Here is a 19,337-nt window from a genome sequence, read left to right as displayed (position 1 = left end):
GATATCTCTCAAAATGTTATTTTTCCTGTGTACCTCTCTGATTTTAAGACACAGATTTACTAATATTCTTCACCACCCCTCTTCTGAAACTACTAGCAGTTGTGTTGTTTCACTGATTCTATTCTGTTTCTTTCCTGCCTCTTAATTCTTTCACACTGTATCACTGATCTCAAATTCTCCTTCCATCTCTGTTAATTGCCTTTTACCCAGGTAGAATTACTGGTTGGAATTTCTCACTGTTATCCAAATACTTATGATTCCATGAGTTCACAGAACGGATTACACAGTGCTATGTCCCAGCCAATAATTGCATCTCCTCGTAGCAGCCTGAATGCTAAAAGTCTGTCAAGTCATATTCACTCCACTGTGAACCTTGTGTACAGGTAATTTTTGGTCATGTTCCTTCAGAGCCCCTGATTGCACTTTTTATCCAACTGTTGTCTCATCACTGAATAGGGGAGGAAACTGGACAACTAAATCCACAAGGAAGGAATAAATGTCTACTGGCCTTCAGCAAAATTTATATTTTTCTTGACAGTAGATAACTACATTGTTTATTCTCTTGCATTTGACAAAATTGAATATAACAGAATGCCTGGGAGAAGTAATTGGGCATTCAGTTTTCTTAACACCAGAAAAGAGTCAAGAAACACTGTGGTGCCTTAGAGATGTCTCTGGGTCAGTTAGAAAAGGTCTTCACAGTATTCAAAGCAAATAGCAGAGGTCAGTTTCCTTAAAACTGATTTGTTATTTTAGACTAAGATCTTTCTGCATCAGGGACTGATGGGACAGACTATAAATAAAATTAATGCAGACAAGTTGGAAAGGTGGCCTGAAAAAAGAGCAGCTGTAATGTACTTGGCAGAGGTGCAAGCTAGGACGTTTTTCAGGAATAATTAGCTGCATCAATACAGGATGGGGACAAGCCAGTCTGATAGCACTTCTTCTGAAAAGTTTCTGGAAGCTTATAGTAGATTGCAAGGTCAAGCTGAGTGCATGGTAGTGTGTAAAAGATAGGCACCGTACACAGATATCATACACAGCAGAAGACTATAGCTTGGAAAATGCACATAAGTTCTCTGTTGTCTTCACTGCCTCCACTAGCAGCCTTATTGCCACTTATTGCACTAAGTACTAGGAACCCCATTTCAAAATAAGCAGGAATGGAGAAAATCCAGGAGAGCAATGAGAATAATCAGAATCTAGAAGAGACAGCCTTTATAGAATGATTGATCAAATCAGGGTAGTTTTAGCCTAGAGAAGATAGAAATCCCAGTATGCAAAAACCCTGCAAGCATGTACAAGACTGAATCAAATGTAAAAGGAAGTACTTCCTTTCTGTGATGAAGAGAGGGCAGTGTGTAATGAGGTGAAGTGTTAGCAATGCATTTTCAGGCCAGATATTTGGAAAATCTTGCTAACGGTAAAGGTGATGAAGGACTGGAATGGATTGCCGGCAGAGGCTGCAAGGTCTCTGTTATAGGAAACCTTCTAATGAGGAAACATACAGATGTTTAAGACACAATAGTGCTGATCTTGCTTTGGGTTAGTAGGATGGCTTGGACCTCTGAATTCACTGCCAGTCCTTGTGATTTAGTGATTGCAATAAGCAGTGATAGGTCACTTTCCTTAGCTGAACTTGTTAATGCTTCTTTTTCCTGATAACACCATGGAGCTTCCAATTTCAGTTGCCTTCTCCTCCTTTTTTCCTCAAGTGTACTCTCATCTGCAGAGTTAATATCTCTTCTCATATTTATGAATAAGGCTTATGTTACATTTAATCCACTAAGAAAAATATTAAACTTTTTTCATAGATTTATTTGAAAAGCAGTGACCTCGGAAGTTCTGTGGACGAAGCAGAGCAACTGATAAGAAAACATGAGGCTTTTGAGAAGCTTCTGGCATCACAGGAAGAGAAGGTACAAAAATCAATAAATATTCTGCCAACCCACAAGCTAGAATGATTTTTATCTATTCTTTTTGGTAAGGCAACATGTTTCATTGCTGACAGTTGTGATATGCCTGATAGGCTTTGAATCAAAGAGAAAATGAGGAAGCTTAGTGAAACAAGAAGCAGAGCAGGGAGAACAAGTGTTACATACTCCATGCCCAAGTTCTGCCTGTATTGTCTTGCAGTAGACAGGAAACCCACTTACTACGTTGAATAGTGAGACTTACCAGAAGAAATATTTAAAGCAGGCCATATTATGTGTTACAGGTATCAAAAGTTTTGGTGTTTTGTTTTGGTTGGGTTTTTGTTTGGGTTTAGTTGTTGTTGTTTGCTGGTTGGTTGTTTTCTTTTTGTTTGTTGGGTTTGGTTTGGTTTTGTTTTTCATAAGAAAACACCCACTGGCTTTTATAGCAAATAAAATGGAGTAGGTCAGGGGGGATGACTTGTCTAATTATTTAAATATATATTTGAGGTACAATGTCTGCACCAAATTGGCTCACCTCTTTGCATCTTTGCGCCTCTGTATAAAAGAATCTGCCTGCCTGGTGGCTACTGCTATAATTCACCCAAGCTAGGGCTAAACTCAACCCTGGGGCTGTGCCTGGGTAACCACAGAAGGAATGTGTTCCCAGACCCATGCCAGCTCCCTGCCAGACTGATTGCTCATGCTGAGAGCTACCTTCCAACACCTGACTTCCACAAAGCAGTAAAACCTGAGCACTCATGGATGTCAGGCTTGCTCTGTGATTCCTTGTACTAGATGATCAGTAGCATAGGGACTAATGGAGTTACATCTTTAATTCATTTTAGTAGCCATGGTGCACTACAGAAGATCTGGGAAATGCTGGCTAACTTGTCACTGCTATTCTTGGCTGATTCAAAAAAAAAAATAGAATCTTTTAGGTGTGGAAAGGAGCCTGGTTTTTGTTTTCGTTCAAACCACTTGGATGCATAAAAGTAATTTCAGATCTGTTGCCTTTTCAGATGGTGTCTCTTCAAGAACAGGCAAGCAGGCTGGAAAAGCTGGGCGGACTGGACGGGCTAAAGATCCAGCACAAACTGAATGCCATTCATGAGAGGAAGCAGCAGATCAAGGATCTATCCCAGAGCAGGAGAGAGAAGCTGCAGACTGCCCTTCTTCTGGCACTTTTCTACCAGAACTTGGAAGAGGTAAGAGGATTTTAGACTGAGATGGGGGTGGAAAGCAAAGGAGCTGCCTACCTCTGTTGTATGAAGTGCCCAGCTTTGCCAGAAATTAGGTGGGTTGATACTCTATTCCGTTGCGGCAACTCCTGTCCTCCCGCACTCACGCAAAGGGGTAGGTGCTCCAGTGTCATTGCTGTTACTATCCCATTGTTGTGGTGTTGTGCCCATTACAGCTGCTTTACACATCAGGACCTCTGCTAAAATTAAACTAATAAAAGGGAAATTGCCAGCTACTACCTTGTGTTGCTCTTGGTGGGAAAGAAAAAGTGTTTCAAATCAAAATGAATACAAAGTAGAAAGCATTATGGCAAGGGCACCAAGCTCTACTAGCGAGTATTCACTGAAGGCCCTCAGACCAGTGCTGTAATTTAGCATTGCTCTACAGCTCCTGTAGACTGGTCTCTGCAGAATATGTTCATCTCTGTCTCCTGTTCTGGCTCTAGTCCTGTAACTGAGTAGCTCTACTCCTGGCACTACTGTTGGAAAGGCATGCTAAGTCAGTCTTTGAAAGGGCAGCGCAATGTTTGTGACTGAAAAACGTGAAAGCATCCCATGTGCTGGCACAAACAACAGCACATAGGCCCAGAGAGACATTTGCAAACAGTCTTGCTGGTCTGGTATGCACCCCTTCTGCTGCTGCATCCTTTGGAATATCCTCCATGGTTTAAAAAAAAACTGCAGGTGATTGTTACCTCCCAGTTCGTGAAAAAAACACACGTCCCTGCTGACAACCTTTTTTGGTTGGTTGGGTTTTTTTGTGTGATTTGTTTTGTTTTCAAAGAGTAATTTAAGCCATAAATAGCTGCTAAAATTCCATGTATAGCCAAATGTATTTGGAACTCTTCCCCCCTTGATAATCAAACATTTAAATATCTTCTTCTTTGGCTACACTAAAGAGACAGAGCTGTACACTATTGTGTTTTAAATAAACTTTATTAGGAATTATTTACACAAATATTTAGACAAATATTAACTTGTATTATTTGGCTATACTTTTCCTATCACACAAACCAGTCCACCTTGTGGACTAGAATAGGGGAGAGTGGATGGAGTAAACATTGCACAGTGCTAACATTTTCTAAAGAGCAATGTACCTCTGATGGAAAGGTTACAGAATTGCCAACATTCTCTTTGGTAGAGAAGCTGCCAATGCCCTCCTAGAGATACCATCAAACCATTAGGTAGGAACACTTCTGCATTTCTTCCCATCTCTATGTAGTTGTCAAATCAGTGCTTGGGCTGGGGTGACCCTTCATTCTTGAATCACACAGTTATAACAGAGTATCTGGCCCTGTATAGTGAGGAACATTTCCCTTTCCTCATCCACTTTCTCCACATGCATTCAACTAAGACTTGTATAGGGAGTTTTCGGTCTCAAACTACCTCCTCATTTACCTCATTGATCTAAATTCATTGCCTGTTGCTGTAGAATGTGAATGCCAAAAAGGAAATAATAATAATAAAAAATCTTACAGTAACATCTCTCTCCCTCTTTTTTGGGTAGAATCGGTAGAATAGAATGCTTTGTTTAATTTTAATGATGTTCTGGGTGTGTATGAGTTTATGTATAAGGACAGCCCCAAAGGGATGTTAAATTGCAGAGATGAATTTTAAGTTTAGCTGTGAAATAAATGAGGTCATTGCCTATTCTTGCTTATAAGAACAAGTATCATAACTCAGGTCCTATTCCCCTGAAAACTCTCCCTCCTGTAATCATCCTAAATCATCTCTATTGATCCAACAGGATTTTTTGTGTCAGCAGAAAATGGTGACTGTCACCATCATTAGAAGTCTAGAAGCAATTACACAGAGCACTACACTCATCAGTACAAAGACAACACAGGCTGTGATTACTGATGAGAGAATGGAGAGCTCAGCATCATATGGTCTGCTTAGAAGGCTAGATGCTGCAGTTTGCACCCTCTTCAGGACATAGGACTTTGTTTTTCTGCACAAAACCCTCACCAACTAACTCAGGGGATCACATGCAGCTCACAAAATAGGACACACTCTCCTACAGTAGGAAGGACTTTTCTAGTCCCAAAGAAGTGAAACAGACTTAAAACATCCCTCTTGTCACAAATTCTGTACCTCAATGTTAACATGGAATGCAAATGAGCAGGTTGCAATTTAAAAATGTGGCCATTTGTTTAATCTATTGCAGAGGAAGGATCATAAAGTCCAAAGTTTGGACTTGTAAAGCTGGCTCTGAGTTTTAATACTGTCTCTGAAACTTGCTCGTCATATTGGTGTCACTTCATTTCCCTTTCATCCTCTGTACAAGGCAATAAAAAACCACTACTTCCTCTCAGGGGAGTGAGAGAGATAATTAGTTGTTATCTTTAAATGTCTGAAACAGGCACAACTCATTCATATGCTTCAAATATTTCTGGTTTTTAAAATCAGAATACTTTACAAAAAGTGCTCATGAGGTTCCAGCAACTGGTATTTTGAAAATGTAGGTTCCTAAACTGAAAATTTCCAATAGAAATAAGTCTATTCCCAAGTGCCTACACTGAGCATAACACTAGTATCACTGTTGTCTTTGATAAAGTGAAAATGCCTGTTCAGAAAACATTAAGGCTTTCCGTGGAACGATCTTGGGAGAACAGTGGTGTTTCATGTCTCAGTGCCTCCATGGGGCCAGGAATAGGATCTGTCTCTCTCTAGAGCCATCCTAAATAAGCCTTAAAATAAACCAAGCCACTAACAGTGCAGATGCGATTTCTTTGGCTTTGTTCAGTCTGTCATTAAGCCATTCCTTATCATTAAAAGGTAGGAGAGAAATTGCCCTTTAAGTGGCTATATACACAGGATTAATTTGTTTCTAATCCTAAAGGTAGGGATGAGTCTCTTCCATGCAAATGAGAAGTCAGTTACGTGATGCTAAAGCATTATATGTGGCTGGGTAATGGGAGAAGACCCTAGCTTGTGAGGAGGGTGTCAGAAATAAAACCAGCAGGTGACAGTGTTCTGTCCTGGGCAACCTTGACATAAGGCTCCTGTTTGAGTCTCTAACTGTGCTTTGCAGGGGAACTGTTTCTGAAGAGCATGCTGCTAATGAAAGCTATTTCTGTTATTGTTTATAGAATTTCAGCAGCTGAGACAACACTTCAAATCATTACTTAACTAGCAAAATCTTCCAGTTGTCAAGTCTTATGTGCATGTAGCACAGTTCCACAAGGAGAGCCAAGATGCTTTGAAATTGATAAAGCTGGCTTCAATTTGCTGTTCTTGTGTTGTCAAAACACTAGGTTACTTCACTGGTCTGAGGATAACAGGATCCGTTAGAATGTATGCCAAGTGTTCAGCTCTCAGTGTTTTGATGGACAGAAAATATTTCCATCAGTGCTAAGGGCTAAAGTTTAGCAGACTTAAAAGCGAATTGTGGAAAAGTCACTATCCTATTCTCCATACATTTAAATCCCCTGAAAAAAAAATCCTAAGAGAAATACATAACTCTTGCTTTGTTAGTCCTCAAGGTTCACCTGCTTGTCTGAATCTGATGTTCCTGATGAGACCATTTTCAATTTTATGAAGTGTGAAAGCAAATAGGGTTGGTTGTATTTGCTTTCAAATAATCTGGCTAGTGCTTGGCCCTGTCAGTAAGGCTTTATTTGCTTTACTTTTTCCACTTAAGTTTCACGACTTCACCGACATCAGGAATTGTTAGTGGTGTTTTATAGGTGAGGCACAGAATTATTCAGAATTTTAACCCACCTTACAGGTAGGTCAATGACAGAGACAGGGGATGAAACGCAGAGTTCTAAATCCAAAGTTCAGCTATCATAATCTCATTTTTAATGTCTACCATGTCAGGTCTGCATACCTACTCGAGGATTCTCTATATCTAATCTAGAAGATTGTATAATCTGTTTATGGCTTGTGACTAAATTTGGGATATACAAGGAATTTTTCATTATTCTTGTAGTCAGATAAAAATTATTTTCATTCCTATCTGCTTTTATTTCCTAGCAAGTAGAGTAGTTGAGAAGCTGGAGAGCCACATCAGCTGTCAGCTCCCAGCTCTATCCACCTAGCTCAGGCATAGGCAGTTGCACAGAACAATGACATATCTTGGGAGGAGGCCCCAGGACAGCATGTCATGCTAACTCTGATACCTCTCACGGCTGCAGGCAGAAGACTGGATCAGTGAGCGCATGCAGAAGCTACAGGATCCTTCCATACAAGACCCCAGCAATCTGCATGACAAAATGAAGCTTCTGCAGAAACATCAGGTCTTTGAGGCAGAGATTCTTGCAAATGAAGAAATCATTACAGCTGTTAATAAGGTAACTCTCTCACTCTGCTAGTATTTTCACAGATTACTGCTGGTTATCCAAAGAAGGACAGAGAGATGGAACAAAAAGGGTGGGTGGCTTGTTCACCAGTTCTTTGTCTAGCTTGCTCATCAGTTCTGTCTCAATTATCCTACTTATGTGACAAGAATCCAGTTGCTATTCAGTGGAAATATAATGCTGTTAATTTGCAATAGAGAGATTTGTTTATCACTCTTCCATCTTTCCTTATGGCCCAATAGGAAGATATCACTGACTTTTTCCTTGCCTGGGGGATTACTCCTACAAAAGGTAACTAGGATTTAATGCCCAATTTGTGAACATTCTTGTTGAAACTGGGTAAATCACATAGCTAAAGGGTATAATCATCTGTAATACTTCTCTTGCTATTCCCACTCCACAAATGTAATTCCTAGCAGGGAAATACTAAAATCTTAGTGTTCTTAATTCCCTCCAGGTGTAAAAGATTTCTAGCCCAGCAGTATCATTTGGGCAGTAAGAATTTATTTTAGTAATTTATTGTGCAGTCCAGATTTGGAAAGTGAGAGAGTCCTTCTAGAAATCTCAAGTAACATGGTAATGACATCAAAAATTAGTGGCAACCTTAATTTCTTATTTCTTTTTCTGAATGTGAAGAAAGGAGAAGCCCTGGTATCAAAAGGCCACCCAAAATCAGGAGAGATTCATCGCCGAGTCCGCATGCTTCAGGAGCATTGGGAGAAGTTGAAGAGAGGTGTTACTGCCCGTGGAAAGATGCTGGAGGACAGCAGGGACTTTCTGGAATTTCTTCAGAAGGTGGACCAGGTGGAAGCTTGGATCAGAGAGAAGGTAAATGGACTCTAGTATATAATCCAAGCAGCACACTAGAGACTTGCTATTCAGCACTGAATTTCTGATATATACATAATTTTCCAGGGTATTTTCTTAGTGGCTTTTGTATGGAAGAATCCTGACATGCTCTACAAAAAACATGGAAGGAAATACTAAAACTTCTCTGGAGTGTTTCCCTGCCAGAGTCAGTTGCACAGTATTAGCACATGTTCTTATGTAACGTGCACAAAGAGATCGTGATTGTTGGTGATCATCATCTCATGTGTCTCTAGCAAGACAGAGAAATTAAAGCAGGCTAGAAGAGACTTGAAGCATTTGGCAACTGGTATTTACTCTCATTGTGTATCAAATCTGAAAATTTCTCTTTGTAAGAGTGAAGGAAGGGTCACTTGATCCACTAAGTTTTCTTTCAGAGATTGTTTCAATAATCAGATTGGAGAGGGAGTTGGGACTAAGTCTCATAAGTATCTCTACCATCAGAGGTCAGTGATTTACACACAACAGAACTGATTGCATCAGCATAAGCACGGGGACATGCTGTATTCTTGTCCTCTTAGCCTGAATGTTTGCCTGTCTGCTGCTTATTTCCCCAGGAAGTCATGATCAATGTAGGTGATGTGGGAAATGACTACGAACACTGCCTGCAGCTCATGAAAAAGCTGAATGAGTTCCGTGGAGCAACATCAGGGGTAAGAGGTGTTTTCCATGCACATTCTTTTTGTGGCTGGAAGCAGCAGATATGTTTTCAGCCCAGCAATATATACAGGTACCATATACAGTTCCAGTACCCTAAAGACCTGAAAGATCTGGGGTATAGGAAGCATTACCACTTCATAAGCCATTACAATAGATAGAATTTTCCCTCATTGTGTCTTCACAGTGAGTACCACCCAAAAATAGGTTAAAAAAATATTGTTAGAGCCATATTTGTTTGAATCTGGAAGTTGATCTAGAACTGAAATAAACAAGTCCCTAAAAAAAACACCTGACCATTTTCCTCCTTTATTTCTTCCTTCCCCTCCTGCTGAGGGACAGTCAAGTTTCTCACATTCCTTTATTCAAATTAAGCACATATATTTGGGGAACTTTGTTTATACAGCACATGTGGTAGGTCATTAATTATTGATAATCACACAATTAGTAAAACAGAGCAATGGTTTACACCTTGGATAGCAGCCATGTGAAAAAACAGCTGTACAGTTCACCTTTCAGAGGATCTCTGACTCTCTTTTGTGGTGCCAAGTCATGCCAGCTGCCTCGATTGCCTCCAGTGAGATGTGTTAACCTGGGCCCAAAACTTGGGAATGCTGGGGAACAGGTCCTGTCACAATAAGGGCCTCCCTGTGATGTGTTTCAGCTCACACCACGAGATCTATGAAGCCACACATCAAGTGGATGCAGTTGCAGCAGCGTCTTGTTCTCTGTGGAACTACTACAGATGTGGACTAACATGTCTGAGTGTCACACAAGGAAGATTACTGTGCTGATTTGTTAGTCTGTGAGGAAGGTCTGGAAAGAGGCATATGAGGACTTTGTGAATGAGGCTTACTCTAATGTTCTCTCCTAAAATTCTTTAGCCTTTGTTTGCCTGTTATTTTGCTGCCAACTCCTGTTATGGAAGCTCCCATCTTCGATTTCCGTTGCCTAACAGCAGGAGAAAGTCCTCTTCTGTTGAAAGTATCAGTATAGATACTGACATCTGGAAGAAAACCCTGAGCTCCACTTTCCAGAGGCTGGCAGAATTTCCTGTGACAGTGAATTAGTGGTGGATTTGAGACAAAATACTCAAGCTTCAGCACCAGGAAATCCGTAAAGTGAAGAGACCTTCACTGGTCCTTCAGTCCTCACCAGCTGAGCTGTGAGCTAAGGGATCTCTGCTGAAGCTTGTCCCAGCCAAAAGGAGAACGGTGAAAGAGACAGAAACAATCCACTGTCTCAGTCAGCATAAGGTAGATTTTATGTGACACAGGAAAATCTTGGTCTTGGATACTATCAGCTTGAAGCCACTGCTCCTGTACTACTCTGAACAAGACCGCTAGAGAAAAAGGTGGGGACAGTGACACCCTCCTAGCTGGAGCTCAGTTATACAGCACTTCATAGGGTCATAGAAACAGACGAAGGCTGGTCCTGGCACAGTGTGTGCATCCATCTAGTCTAGTTTTCCCCACCAGACAAATCTGATATCAGGGTAGGGAACAATATTCCTGCATTGATGGCTGCCTTATTTGCTACTCATATTCTATCACATTGTGCTTCTATTATTTCCCAGGAAAGGAAACCACAGGGTTTCAGAAGAGTATCTGGCTGTCTGCTGGTTTCTCTTGTTTACTTTATGGCTGTGTATCATATAAAGCACATATGGAAGCATACATGTTGGTATGGATGTAGCATAAATAAAAGACAAATGGAGTTAATACATCTATTAAGAGCATGCTGGCATCTTGCAGCTGTACTTCTACTACACCAGTGATTAATGTTTCCCTGCTCAGCTTGTGATTTACTGGTCTTAGAAATACAGAGAATGTTTTTGAATTGTGGAGCAGTGTTCAGTGTTGGCCATCTGTCATCCTCCAAAAGAACAGTTATTCCACTATAGTCCAGACTTTATGTGCAATGTGCAAATATTATCCCTTCTGTGGTATGTACAAAGGAAGGAAGTTGTCTCGAAGACTTAGCACACCTTTTAAAGTGCAGTGGTGTTGCTTTAGAAGAAAATGCAGTGGCATGAGTTGTCTGGATTTCTCAAGGCTTTATGGATTTTAAGACTGTTGTCCACAGTATGGAAGGCACATCTGGACTGAAGCCCATCTTGCAAAAACATACAGAGGGTTTAGGAACCACAAGTCACTACCTATTAGACAGAGGAACCATCTGCCACTTGTCAGCTGTTCCACAGCAGCCACCTATGTAACCAGCACCTGTGTTTCTTCAACAAAGAAGCCCCTGCTGGAATGCCTGGCTTACAAATGAAGCTCCGAGTGTCCTCATCTAAACCTAGATCTTTGTTGTATCTATAGTCATTAACGTCTTTCTTGCCTTTACTGTCTTCTCATGAGGGACTGGCAACACCAGCAGTTGTAGTAGAGTAAAACCCATGTGTTTGAAATGTTTCGTAGTGAGATGAAACTGTTGCTTGTTGCTGTTAGTGTTGAATTTCACATCTCAGTGAAAAACTCCACCACAAACACTTCAAATACATACCTTTGTTCCTTTTCTCACTTCACAGGAGACAACAGTGGATGATGCTCATATCAGGGCTATCAATGCTCTGGCCATGAAACTGGAGAGACAGAACAGGGAAGAAACAAAGACCATATATGAACGCAGGAAGCAGCTGAATGAGAGGTGAGTAGGCTTTCAAAGCTTCTGTAAAAAGCAAAAACAAGAAGGGAAGATTATCTTGGTCTGGAATAAATGCAGGAATTTTGATATATTTTCTTCTTTAACATCATGACTACCAAGCATCAGGCCCTGGAGTTGCCTTTCAAGACTCTCAGATCAGTTAGCGAGAAGGATGTCTAATTCAGAGGGCCAAAGTTATGTTTCTAGCTTTGGAGGCAAATATGCTGTTTCACAGCACTTTACAGACTAGATGCATGAAGCTAAGACACTTCCATCTCTTCACACAGTTGTCCTGGTGAAGTGCATATTGCTTATGCTACTCCCCAGCCTGCTAGCTAAGAACAAAAAGCATGAAGATAGGGATTGTGAAGTTACTGTGAGTTTAAGGAAATTGGATTGGTACTTTAAACTTTTAACTTCCATGCTACCCTGAAAACTTGGAATAAATATAACTGGACAGTTTTGTCAGGATAATCCTTTATCTCTGTGTTGTGTCCTCTCTTGTGGGCAGGGGGGGGGTCAACACACAAGGTAGTTCAGAAATCCTGTCTTTTTACTTAGATCTAAGCATCACAAAACTCAGTGGTGGAAATCCTCGCTTCTGAAATACAACTCTAAAATATTATTTTCAATAAAAGGTGGAACAGTTTCCATGGTAACCTGAATGCATACAGAAAGAAGTTAGAGGGAGCCCTAGAAATTCATGCCTTAATCAGAGAAATTGATGACATCACAGAGAGAATTACTGAGAAGGTGAGTTCTCAGATTTTGGTTAATTGAAAAGGGAAAAATGTTCTAACCCAGCCATGTTGGTTGCTCGAGTGATACTGAATATCCAGCAGTGACCTTTGATAGTTGACTATGTATCCGGTTTGCATCTCTTTCAGACAGTGCCCAGCCAAGTCAGTTCTGAATACCAAAAGCCTGTTAGCTGAGCTACTATGGAGCTTTTTCTGAATTATCTATTTATCTTGAATGTAGCCACTTGTAGTTTCCAAATTCAAAGCCAGTGCATTCAACACTAGTTTGCATATCTCTCCTTGCTGTGCAAAGTAGACATATTAAATAGGCAACTTTAAAAAGTTGTATAAAAATCTTATTATTTTAGAAAACGGAGATAAAAATGCCTATCCCATATTATAATTTTGAGATTACTAGAAGGAAAAGGCTATATACAAAGTCATTGTTTCATACACATAACCAATCATACTAACTTAACTATAAGGCAGTAGGCAGGTACATAGTGGTACTGCCTAAGGTTACAATCCTATCAGTTTGGATTCTTTATAACAACTTTCACTAACTTGTTTCTTCACTGTCTGGGATCTAATTTCTGGTAGGGTTCTGAGGGTCAAATTTATTTTCCATATTTTCATAAAACACATTTGAATATTTCTGTGCTACAATTTAATGGGAAATATTTTGCTGTTTTGTTATGGGGGGGGGGGGGGGGGGCAGGGGGGGAAAGAAAAAAAAAAAATAGAAACATTCCTGTCTTTGTTTTTTATGTGAATGGCCAGAGGCACCTTAAGTAGGATTTTCACTGTTCAAAGAGTTATGAATTCTTGCTCCAACTCTGTAAGGAGTGCAGCCAAGGTGCCCTGCTGACAGTTAAAAAGAAAATAAAAACATTCAGATGGCAATACAAAGAAGGGAAGGAGGAGACTGTAAGGAGGAATTAAGGTATTTTGCTTTTTGTCATCTTCACAATTTGCACATCCTACTGCCCCCTCCAGAGTACACTGATACAAGCACTTGATTATGGGAAAGATGTGGAAAGTGTGGAAAACCTGATTCGAAAGCATGAAGAGATGGAGAGAGAAATCAGTGTTATTAAGTCCAAAATGGAGGTAAGAAGTGGAGAATACAGAGGATACGGTAAATAAGTTCATTTTTGCTTTTGGGAAACACAAGGCAAAGATTGGTGGGACTCCAGATTTATTTGTATGAATTACACTGAAATGCAAATGTAGCACATGTTTCTTTTCAGTAAAATACTGTGCTAGTTAATCCTACTTGATTTGTCAAATGCTCTTCTTCCTGATGCACTAAATTTTAAAAAAGTCCCTTTTTAACATGTTAGCTAATTGTCTGGTGCTCACCTATAAGCCAGACTACACTGTCCTATATGTTTTGGAAAGTCTGGAATCCCAGTTAAACTCTCCATCATCTTTCCTCCAGTTTCTGTATTGTCTTGAACCAAAGTCATGACTCTAGTTCTGTTTAGAACTAAAATGCAAAACCCACAGTGCTTGTAGTTTTCTGATGTAGACATTAAACCCAGAAATCTTAGGTTACAATTGCCTGTCTGATCAGCTCTTGCTTTTGGAAAATAGCCAGTTTGCATCTTTTAGGACTAATGGTTGAGCACTACTCATGGGTCTGAGTTCCTATGTAATTCTGTATTTTTAATAAAAGGAAATATTTTCAACTGAACCGCAGTAGTAGAAATCCTATCACAGTCTCTCATGGTTTTCACTATTGGCCAGGTTGTTAAGCTTTTTCACATAAAAATTATTTTTGCACACATTCTCTAAACTTTATCTTCGCAATAACATGCAAATGGTGACAATAGGTGTGATACCTTCACACATTGTGACATCGTTAGCTGATTCTCACATGAAACCTGGGTGATTACTAGTCAGCATTCCACAGTTAACATTAGCAAGGCTGTGGGGGGGAGTGCTGCATGGAAACAGAAAGATGAACAAGGTTTGGGTTGGAGGGTTTTTTGATGCTGCCAGATACCATGTGCAAAGTATAATATCTGTACTTCTCTTCTGGGTTGAAGCTAGCCTGGCATATTCTATTATTATTATTATTATTATTATTATTATTATTATTATTATTATTATTATTATTATTATTATTATTATTATTATTATTATTATTATTAAAATTCTTCGTTTCCATCAATTTGGTGGAGTTTTATAAGAAATATACCAACTTTAAACCTGGGTAGTTGAGTGTTTATTATTGCTCATCAGGCTGTGTTAAGGAAAACAGTATCAACTAGAAGTCTACACTGAGAGGAGTGTTTTGATGCTGATGATGGCTGAAATAGGTACAAATGATTTTTTAGTCTTCTGCTGAAGACTTTGTATGGCCATATTTTCATGCCTTTTGTTACCCAACTTAGATTAAGCTAATAGATGTGACAATTGACACTTCATTTTCCATTATGTTTGTCCCTGTTCCACAAAACTACTTTCTTAATGGCAAATTAATATTTGTGCATGTGAAACAACACACATATATCTCTTTCTTCACATTGATGATTGCTTGCAAATGCTTACAGGGTTTTTTTGTGCATATAACAAGTCCCTTTGTATATTTTGTTACTGTAATTTATGTACCTGCTTTCGAAAACTGAGATCTTCAAATGTTCAACTTTTCCTTAATGGAAAACTCAGCAACAAATATAAGTATTTGGCATTAATTCATCCCACTATAAATCTCTTCCCAGCCATTGGAATTGGAATCTTTCCGGCTTTCCACAAGGAATCCATCCATAAATGACAAACTGACTATGAAGCAACAGGAGATGAAAAACAACTGGCAACGACTCCAGGGACAGGCCAAGCAAAGGTAAAGACTTGTAGTGGTCTGAATATCTCTCAGCAGGAGCAAAGTTGCTCTCTGGGGTCTCCAATCTACTTGTCAGGGGCCTTTTAAATGTCTTTCATGATCCTTTACAAAGTTTATACAGGCAGCTGAGACACCTGCACTGGAATAAGTATGACTGGGTACAAGAAAAGTTCCACTGGTGTGACTTTGGGTAAACTAATGGAATGAGTTTGTGACTTATCCCACTAACTAATCTTACTAAAATACCTTCAGACTATCTGAATAGATCTGTCATCAAGACTTTTTGGAAGACTTATTTTTGGATGGTTCTACAAGATTTTTTTTTCTCAAATCTTTTTTTTTAAAAAAAGAAAAAAGTCTTAGGCCTGTGCTGGTTTTGCTAGAAGCAACATCTATAAAGGCTTTTTAACCTATCTTGTCCTAATGAACTGATGAAGAAAATAAGGTATGCATGTTGTCCCCAAGGCAGTGTGCATCTCCTGTGATTTTGGTTTAACGTGAGGACTGTTAAGAAAAGTAGGAATTAATGAATTCATTTAGCTTCTTCTAGGATACCTTCCCCTGCAAATGGGGAAGCAACTAGAGGCAACTAGGTAATTTTGTGTTAGATAATGCTGAAATACACATTCTGTGGCAGGAAGGAGAAGCTGGCAGCCTCATACCAGTTGCAGAAGTTTAACTTGGAGATGAAGGAAATGCTAGATTGGACCCAAAACATCAGAGGCTTAATGGAAGCAGGGAGGCTTCCAAAAAGCGCAAATGAAGCAGAAAGCATGATTGAGGAGCATCAGGAGAGAAAGGTAAGTATCATCATTGCTTCCAGTAGAACATACTGGGAATCTTCCCCATGGGAATTAATTGCAGAGTTTTGCTGTGTACTTCTGTCAATAACAAGGTAAAAAGATGCTTTTCAATAACAAGCTAGAGACAGAAGTCACCTGTGTATTGACAGAACTCTGCAAGAAGTCTCAGAAAGACCCATTAGCTCCCAACTGTACTGCTGTCCAACCCTGGAGGTAAAAAGCTGGTTCAGTATCAAAATATGCTCACTTCCTGTCTCTTTATTCAGATTGCCAAAATGCTAACGCCAGTTAATTCTAGCTTTGAGTTAGATTTTGTCATGCAAACTCCATTTGCCTGAAAGGAAAATAAAAACAGCAGTTTGTCTCACACAGGGCAGTAAATAATCATTGGTGGGTACCATGCGTTCAGTTCTGAAATACTTTATGTCCCAGTACTAATTGCCATGCAATATTTTGGTGGCTAATTTGGATAATATTTAGGTGGATTTTCTAAAAAGGAGTGATGCCAGAAAGAAGGTAATATTTTACTTTTTCCCAACTGTCATAGCTACCTCTCAGCTGTTGTGTTATCTTTTCTATGCAGTTATGTTGCTTCTTCTAAAAATCATATTCCCAGAATCATGACTAATATCCAGTGCTTTATGGGTCCCATTATTAGCACAAATGATTTGTAGATTCTGATTAATTTTCTAGACCTGAATTTAGTATGAAGTACTTGAAGTCCCCTCCTTTTTCAGAGTCTTCCATTTTAACAGTGCTCTCTCATGTCATAGACTTAATATTTTTGCTAGTAATTTTTTGTCACAATAGAAATTTGGCAGGAGAGGGAAGTTTCTAGGCACTGCTTCTCAGAAGAAGCACCTTTATGCAGGAAGACTGGGTGGGATATGGTATTAGGGATGTTTAAAACTATGTTCATTGGTATCTAAGCATTTTCTAGTCTGTTTCTAATTTAATCCCAGGTTTGATTTGTAGGAGACTAATTGTTCCTAGGGCCATAAGGTCATTTATTGTCCACATTTCTTTTCTCTTAGGCAATTCTATGCTTTCAGTAACACAGCTCAAAGATGAATGATTTTGCATATAAATGTTAGTGCTGGAAAGTTACAGCCCTTTTTCTTCCCCTTAAGGCTTGTATTCTGAATAACTGACATTCCATAAACCCTTGACATCAACCTTAGTAATATATTTTAGGAGGAGATCGAAGCACGAGTGGAAAGATTCAACTTTCTCAGTAACTATGGTCAAGGACTTGCCAAATCTGGTCACTATGCAACCCCAGAGATTCACCAGTCCCTCTCCAGACTTGAGCAAGCCTGGACTGAATTGATCCAAGCATGGCAGGAGCAATATAAAAAATTGTTTCAGGCACAAGATTTACAGGTGAGTAAAAAGAGAATGCATGGGCCACTGACAACTTTCCTGGGTATAAAAAACAAATTTCTGAGATGGTATAATATATAATATATATAAGATCCGCTAATAACACCCAGTGTTTCATGTATATTGCACTTGTTTCCAGAAGGCATGCTGAGGGCCAAGCACAATCAGTGGTGGCGGAACTTTTAGAAATTATACTTTTACAAATCAAAGACATTTCTGTGGAATATGTGCTCATATGTTTTAAAGTGGCTATAAACTTGAACAAAATTTAGTCAAACTCTCATGCAGCTAGCAAAAGGCACATACTTAAAATGGAGCATCACTATTCTAATTCTACACCCTCCCCTAAAAAGCATGGCGGTAGACGAGTATGAAAAAAAAAAATAAATTATCATGGACAGAATACTGTAATTTTCCCTGCTTTTTTTTCTAAGAAAATAACTGGTTTCATCTCACTTAAGCATTTCTGCTCAAATGGCTTGTTGGCAAAAGTTAGAAATAACCAAAATGGAGATTTTTACGATGTCAAGTACCTTAAAATACCTTAAAATACCTTCAAGTACCTTAAGTAACAGCTGGGCTTCAAATATATAAGAACTTAAACCATACGGTAAGGGTTGCTTTATTGCTTCTTTATGCCTTATATTCCACTTATTTCAGGCCATGTTACATTTTATTGTCCAGTTACCTTACACAGCAGTCTCTCCACACTACTAGCAAGCAAGCTACTTGCATTGTATCCTATGCCTTAGACAGAAAGAAATAATCGTATTATAAAGGAGAAAGTTACAATAGTAATTGTTACGCATGTGGATTTTGTAGCATCTGTTGCCATGCAGTGCTATACGGTTAGTTTTTTTAATAGCCCTGGAAGCTTGATTTTTCAGTGTACTCTGCCAAAGTCAGGTTTGCCTCTGTTTTACACCGTGCGTATGACTGCTTTTTTTCCCCTCTACAGAAATTCTATGGCTATGCAGAACAGGCTGAGAGCTGGCTCAGCAGCAAGGAGGCTTTCCTAGCCAACGAGGACTTAGGGGTAGGTGCTCTGAGAAGTTACAAATTTCTTCAAATACCTACCAGACAAAACTAACACCAGAGGCAATATAGGCTCACAGCTGCATGAGGTGGGTGCCCTGGTAACAGAGGATATGAAGAAGGCGGAGTTATTGAATTACTTCTTTGTCTCTGTACTGCTGCAGACTGTTCTCAGGAGCCCAAGAGCTCTGGGGCCCCAGAGGAAGTCAGAATAAAGGAGGAGTTTGCCTTGGTTGATGAGGATTTAGATAGGGATCAATTAAGCAATCTGGGCATCCATAAATCCATGAGTCCTGATGTGATGCACGCATGGATGCTGAGGGAGCTGGCAGAAGTCATTGCTAGGCCACTCTCCATCATCTTTGGTAAGTTGTGGGGAACAGGAGAGGTGCCTGAGGACTGGAGGAAAGCAAATATCACTCCAGCCTTCAAAAAGGACAAGGAGGAGGACCCAGGTAACTATAGATTCATCGGCCTCACATCCATCCTTGGAAAGGTGATGGAACAATTTCTCCTCAGCACTGTCTCTAGGTATATCAAGGATAAGAGGGTCATTAGAAGCAGTGAACATGGTTTTACCAAGGGGAAGTCACGTTTAGCCAACCTGATATAACCAGGTGTACAGATGATGGTAGTGCAGTGGATGTGGTTTATCTGGATTTCGGTAAAGTATTTGACACTGTCTCCTACAGCATCCTCATAGCTAAACTGAGGAAGTGTGGTCTGGATGATCGGGTAGTGAGGTGGATTGTGAACTGGTTGAAGGAAAGAAGTCAGAGAGTTGTGTTCAATGAGACAGAGTCTAGTTGGAGGCCTGTATCTAGTGGAGTCCCTCAGGGGTCCGTTCTGGGAGCAGTACTATTCAACGCACTCATCAATGACCTGGACAAGGGAAAGGAG

General features: G+C 39.8%; 1 protein-coding gene across 1 annotated transcript in view; it reads left to right on the top strand.

The window, feature by feature from the left end:
- The window catches only part of SPTBN5 (spectrin beta, non-erythrocytic 5), a 99,109-nt gene that overhangs the window by 52,161 nt on the left and 27,611 nt on the right, over positions 1-19,337 (top strand). Inside the window, exons 34-45 of the mRNA XM_051622012.1 lie at positions 1,815-1,919; positions 2,936-3,121; positions 7,294-7,449; positions 8,092-8,283; positions 8,880-8,975; positions 11,513-11,631; positions 12,267-12,381; positions 13,365-13,478; positions 15,095-15,216; positions 15,854-16,016; positions 17,214-17,402; positions 18,361-18,438. Of these exons, the coding sequence (XP_051477972.1) occupies positions 1,815-1,919; positions 2,936-3,121; positions 7,294-7,449; positions 8,092-8,283; positions 8,880-8,975; positions 11,513-11,631; positions 12,267-12,381; positions 13,365-13,478; positions 15,095-15,216; positions 15,854-16,016; positions 17,214-17,402; positions 18,361-18,438 (1,635 nt within the window). The remainder of the gene's footprint in view (positions 1-1,814; positions 1,920-2,935; positions 3,122-7,293; positions 7,450-8,091; positions 8,284-8,879; positions 8,976-11,512; positions 11,632-12,266; positions 12,382-13,364; positions 13,479-15,094; positions 15,217-15,853; positions 16,017-17,213; positions 17,403-18,360; positions 18,439-19,337) is intronic.

This window comes from Apus apus, chromosome 5 (genome assembly GCF_020740795.1).
Source record: "Apus apus isolate bApuApu2 chromosome 5, bApuApu2.pri.cur, whole genome shotgun sequence".
Taxonomy (NCBI): Eukaryota; Metazoa; Chordata; class Aves; order Apodiformes; family Apodidae; genus Apus; species Apus apus.
This window is presented reverse-complemented; position numbering and strand designations above follow the sequence as displayed.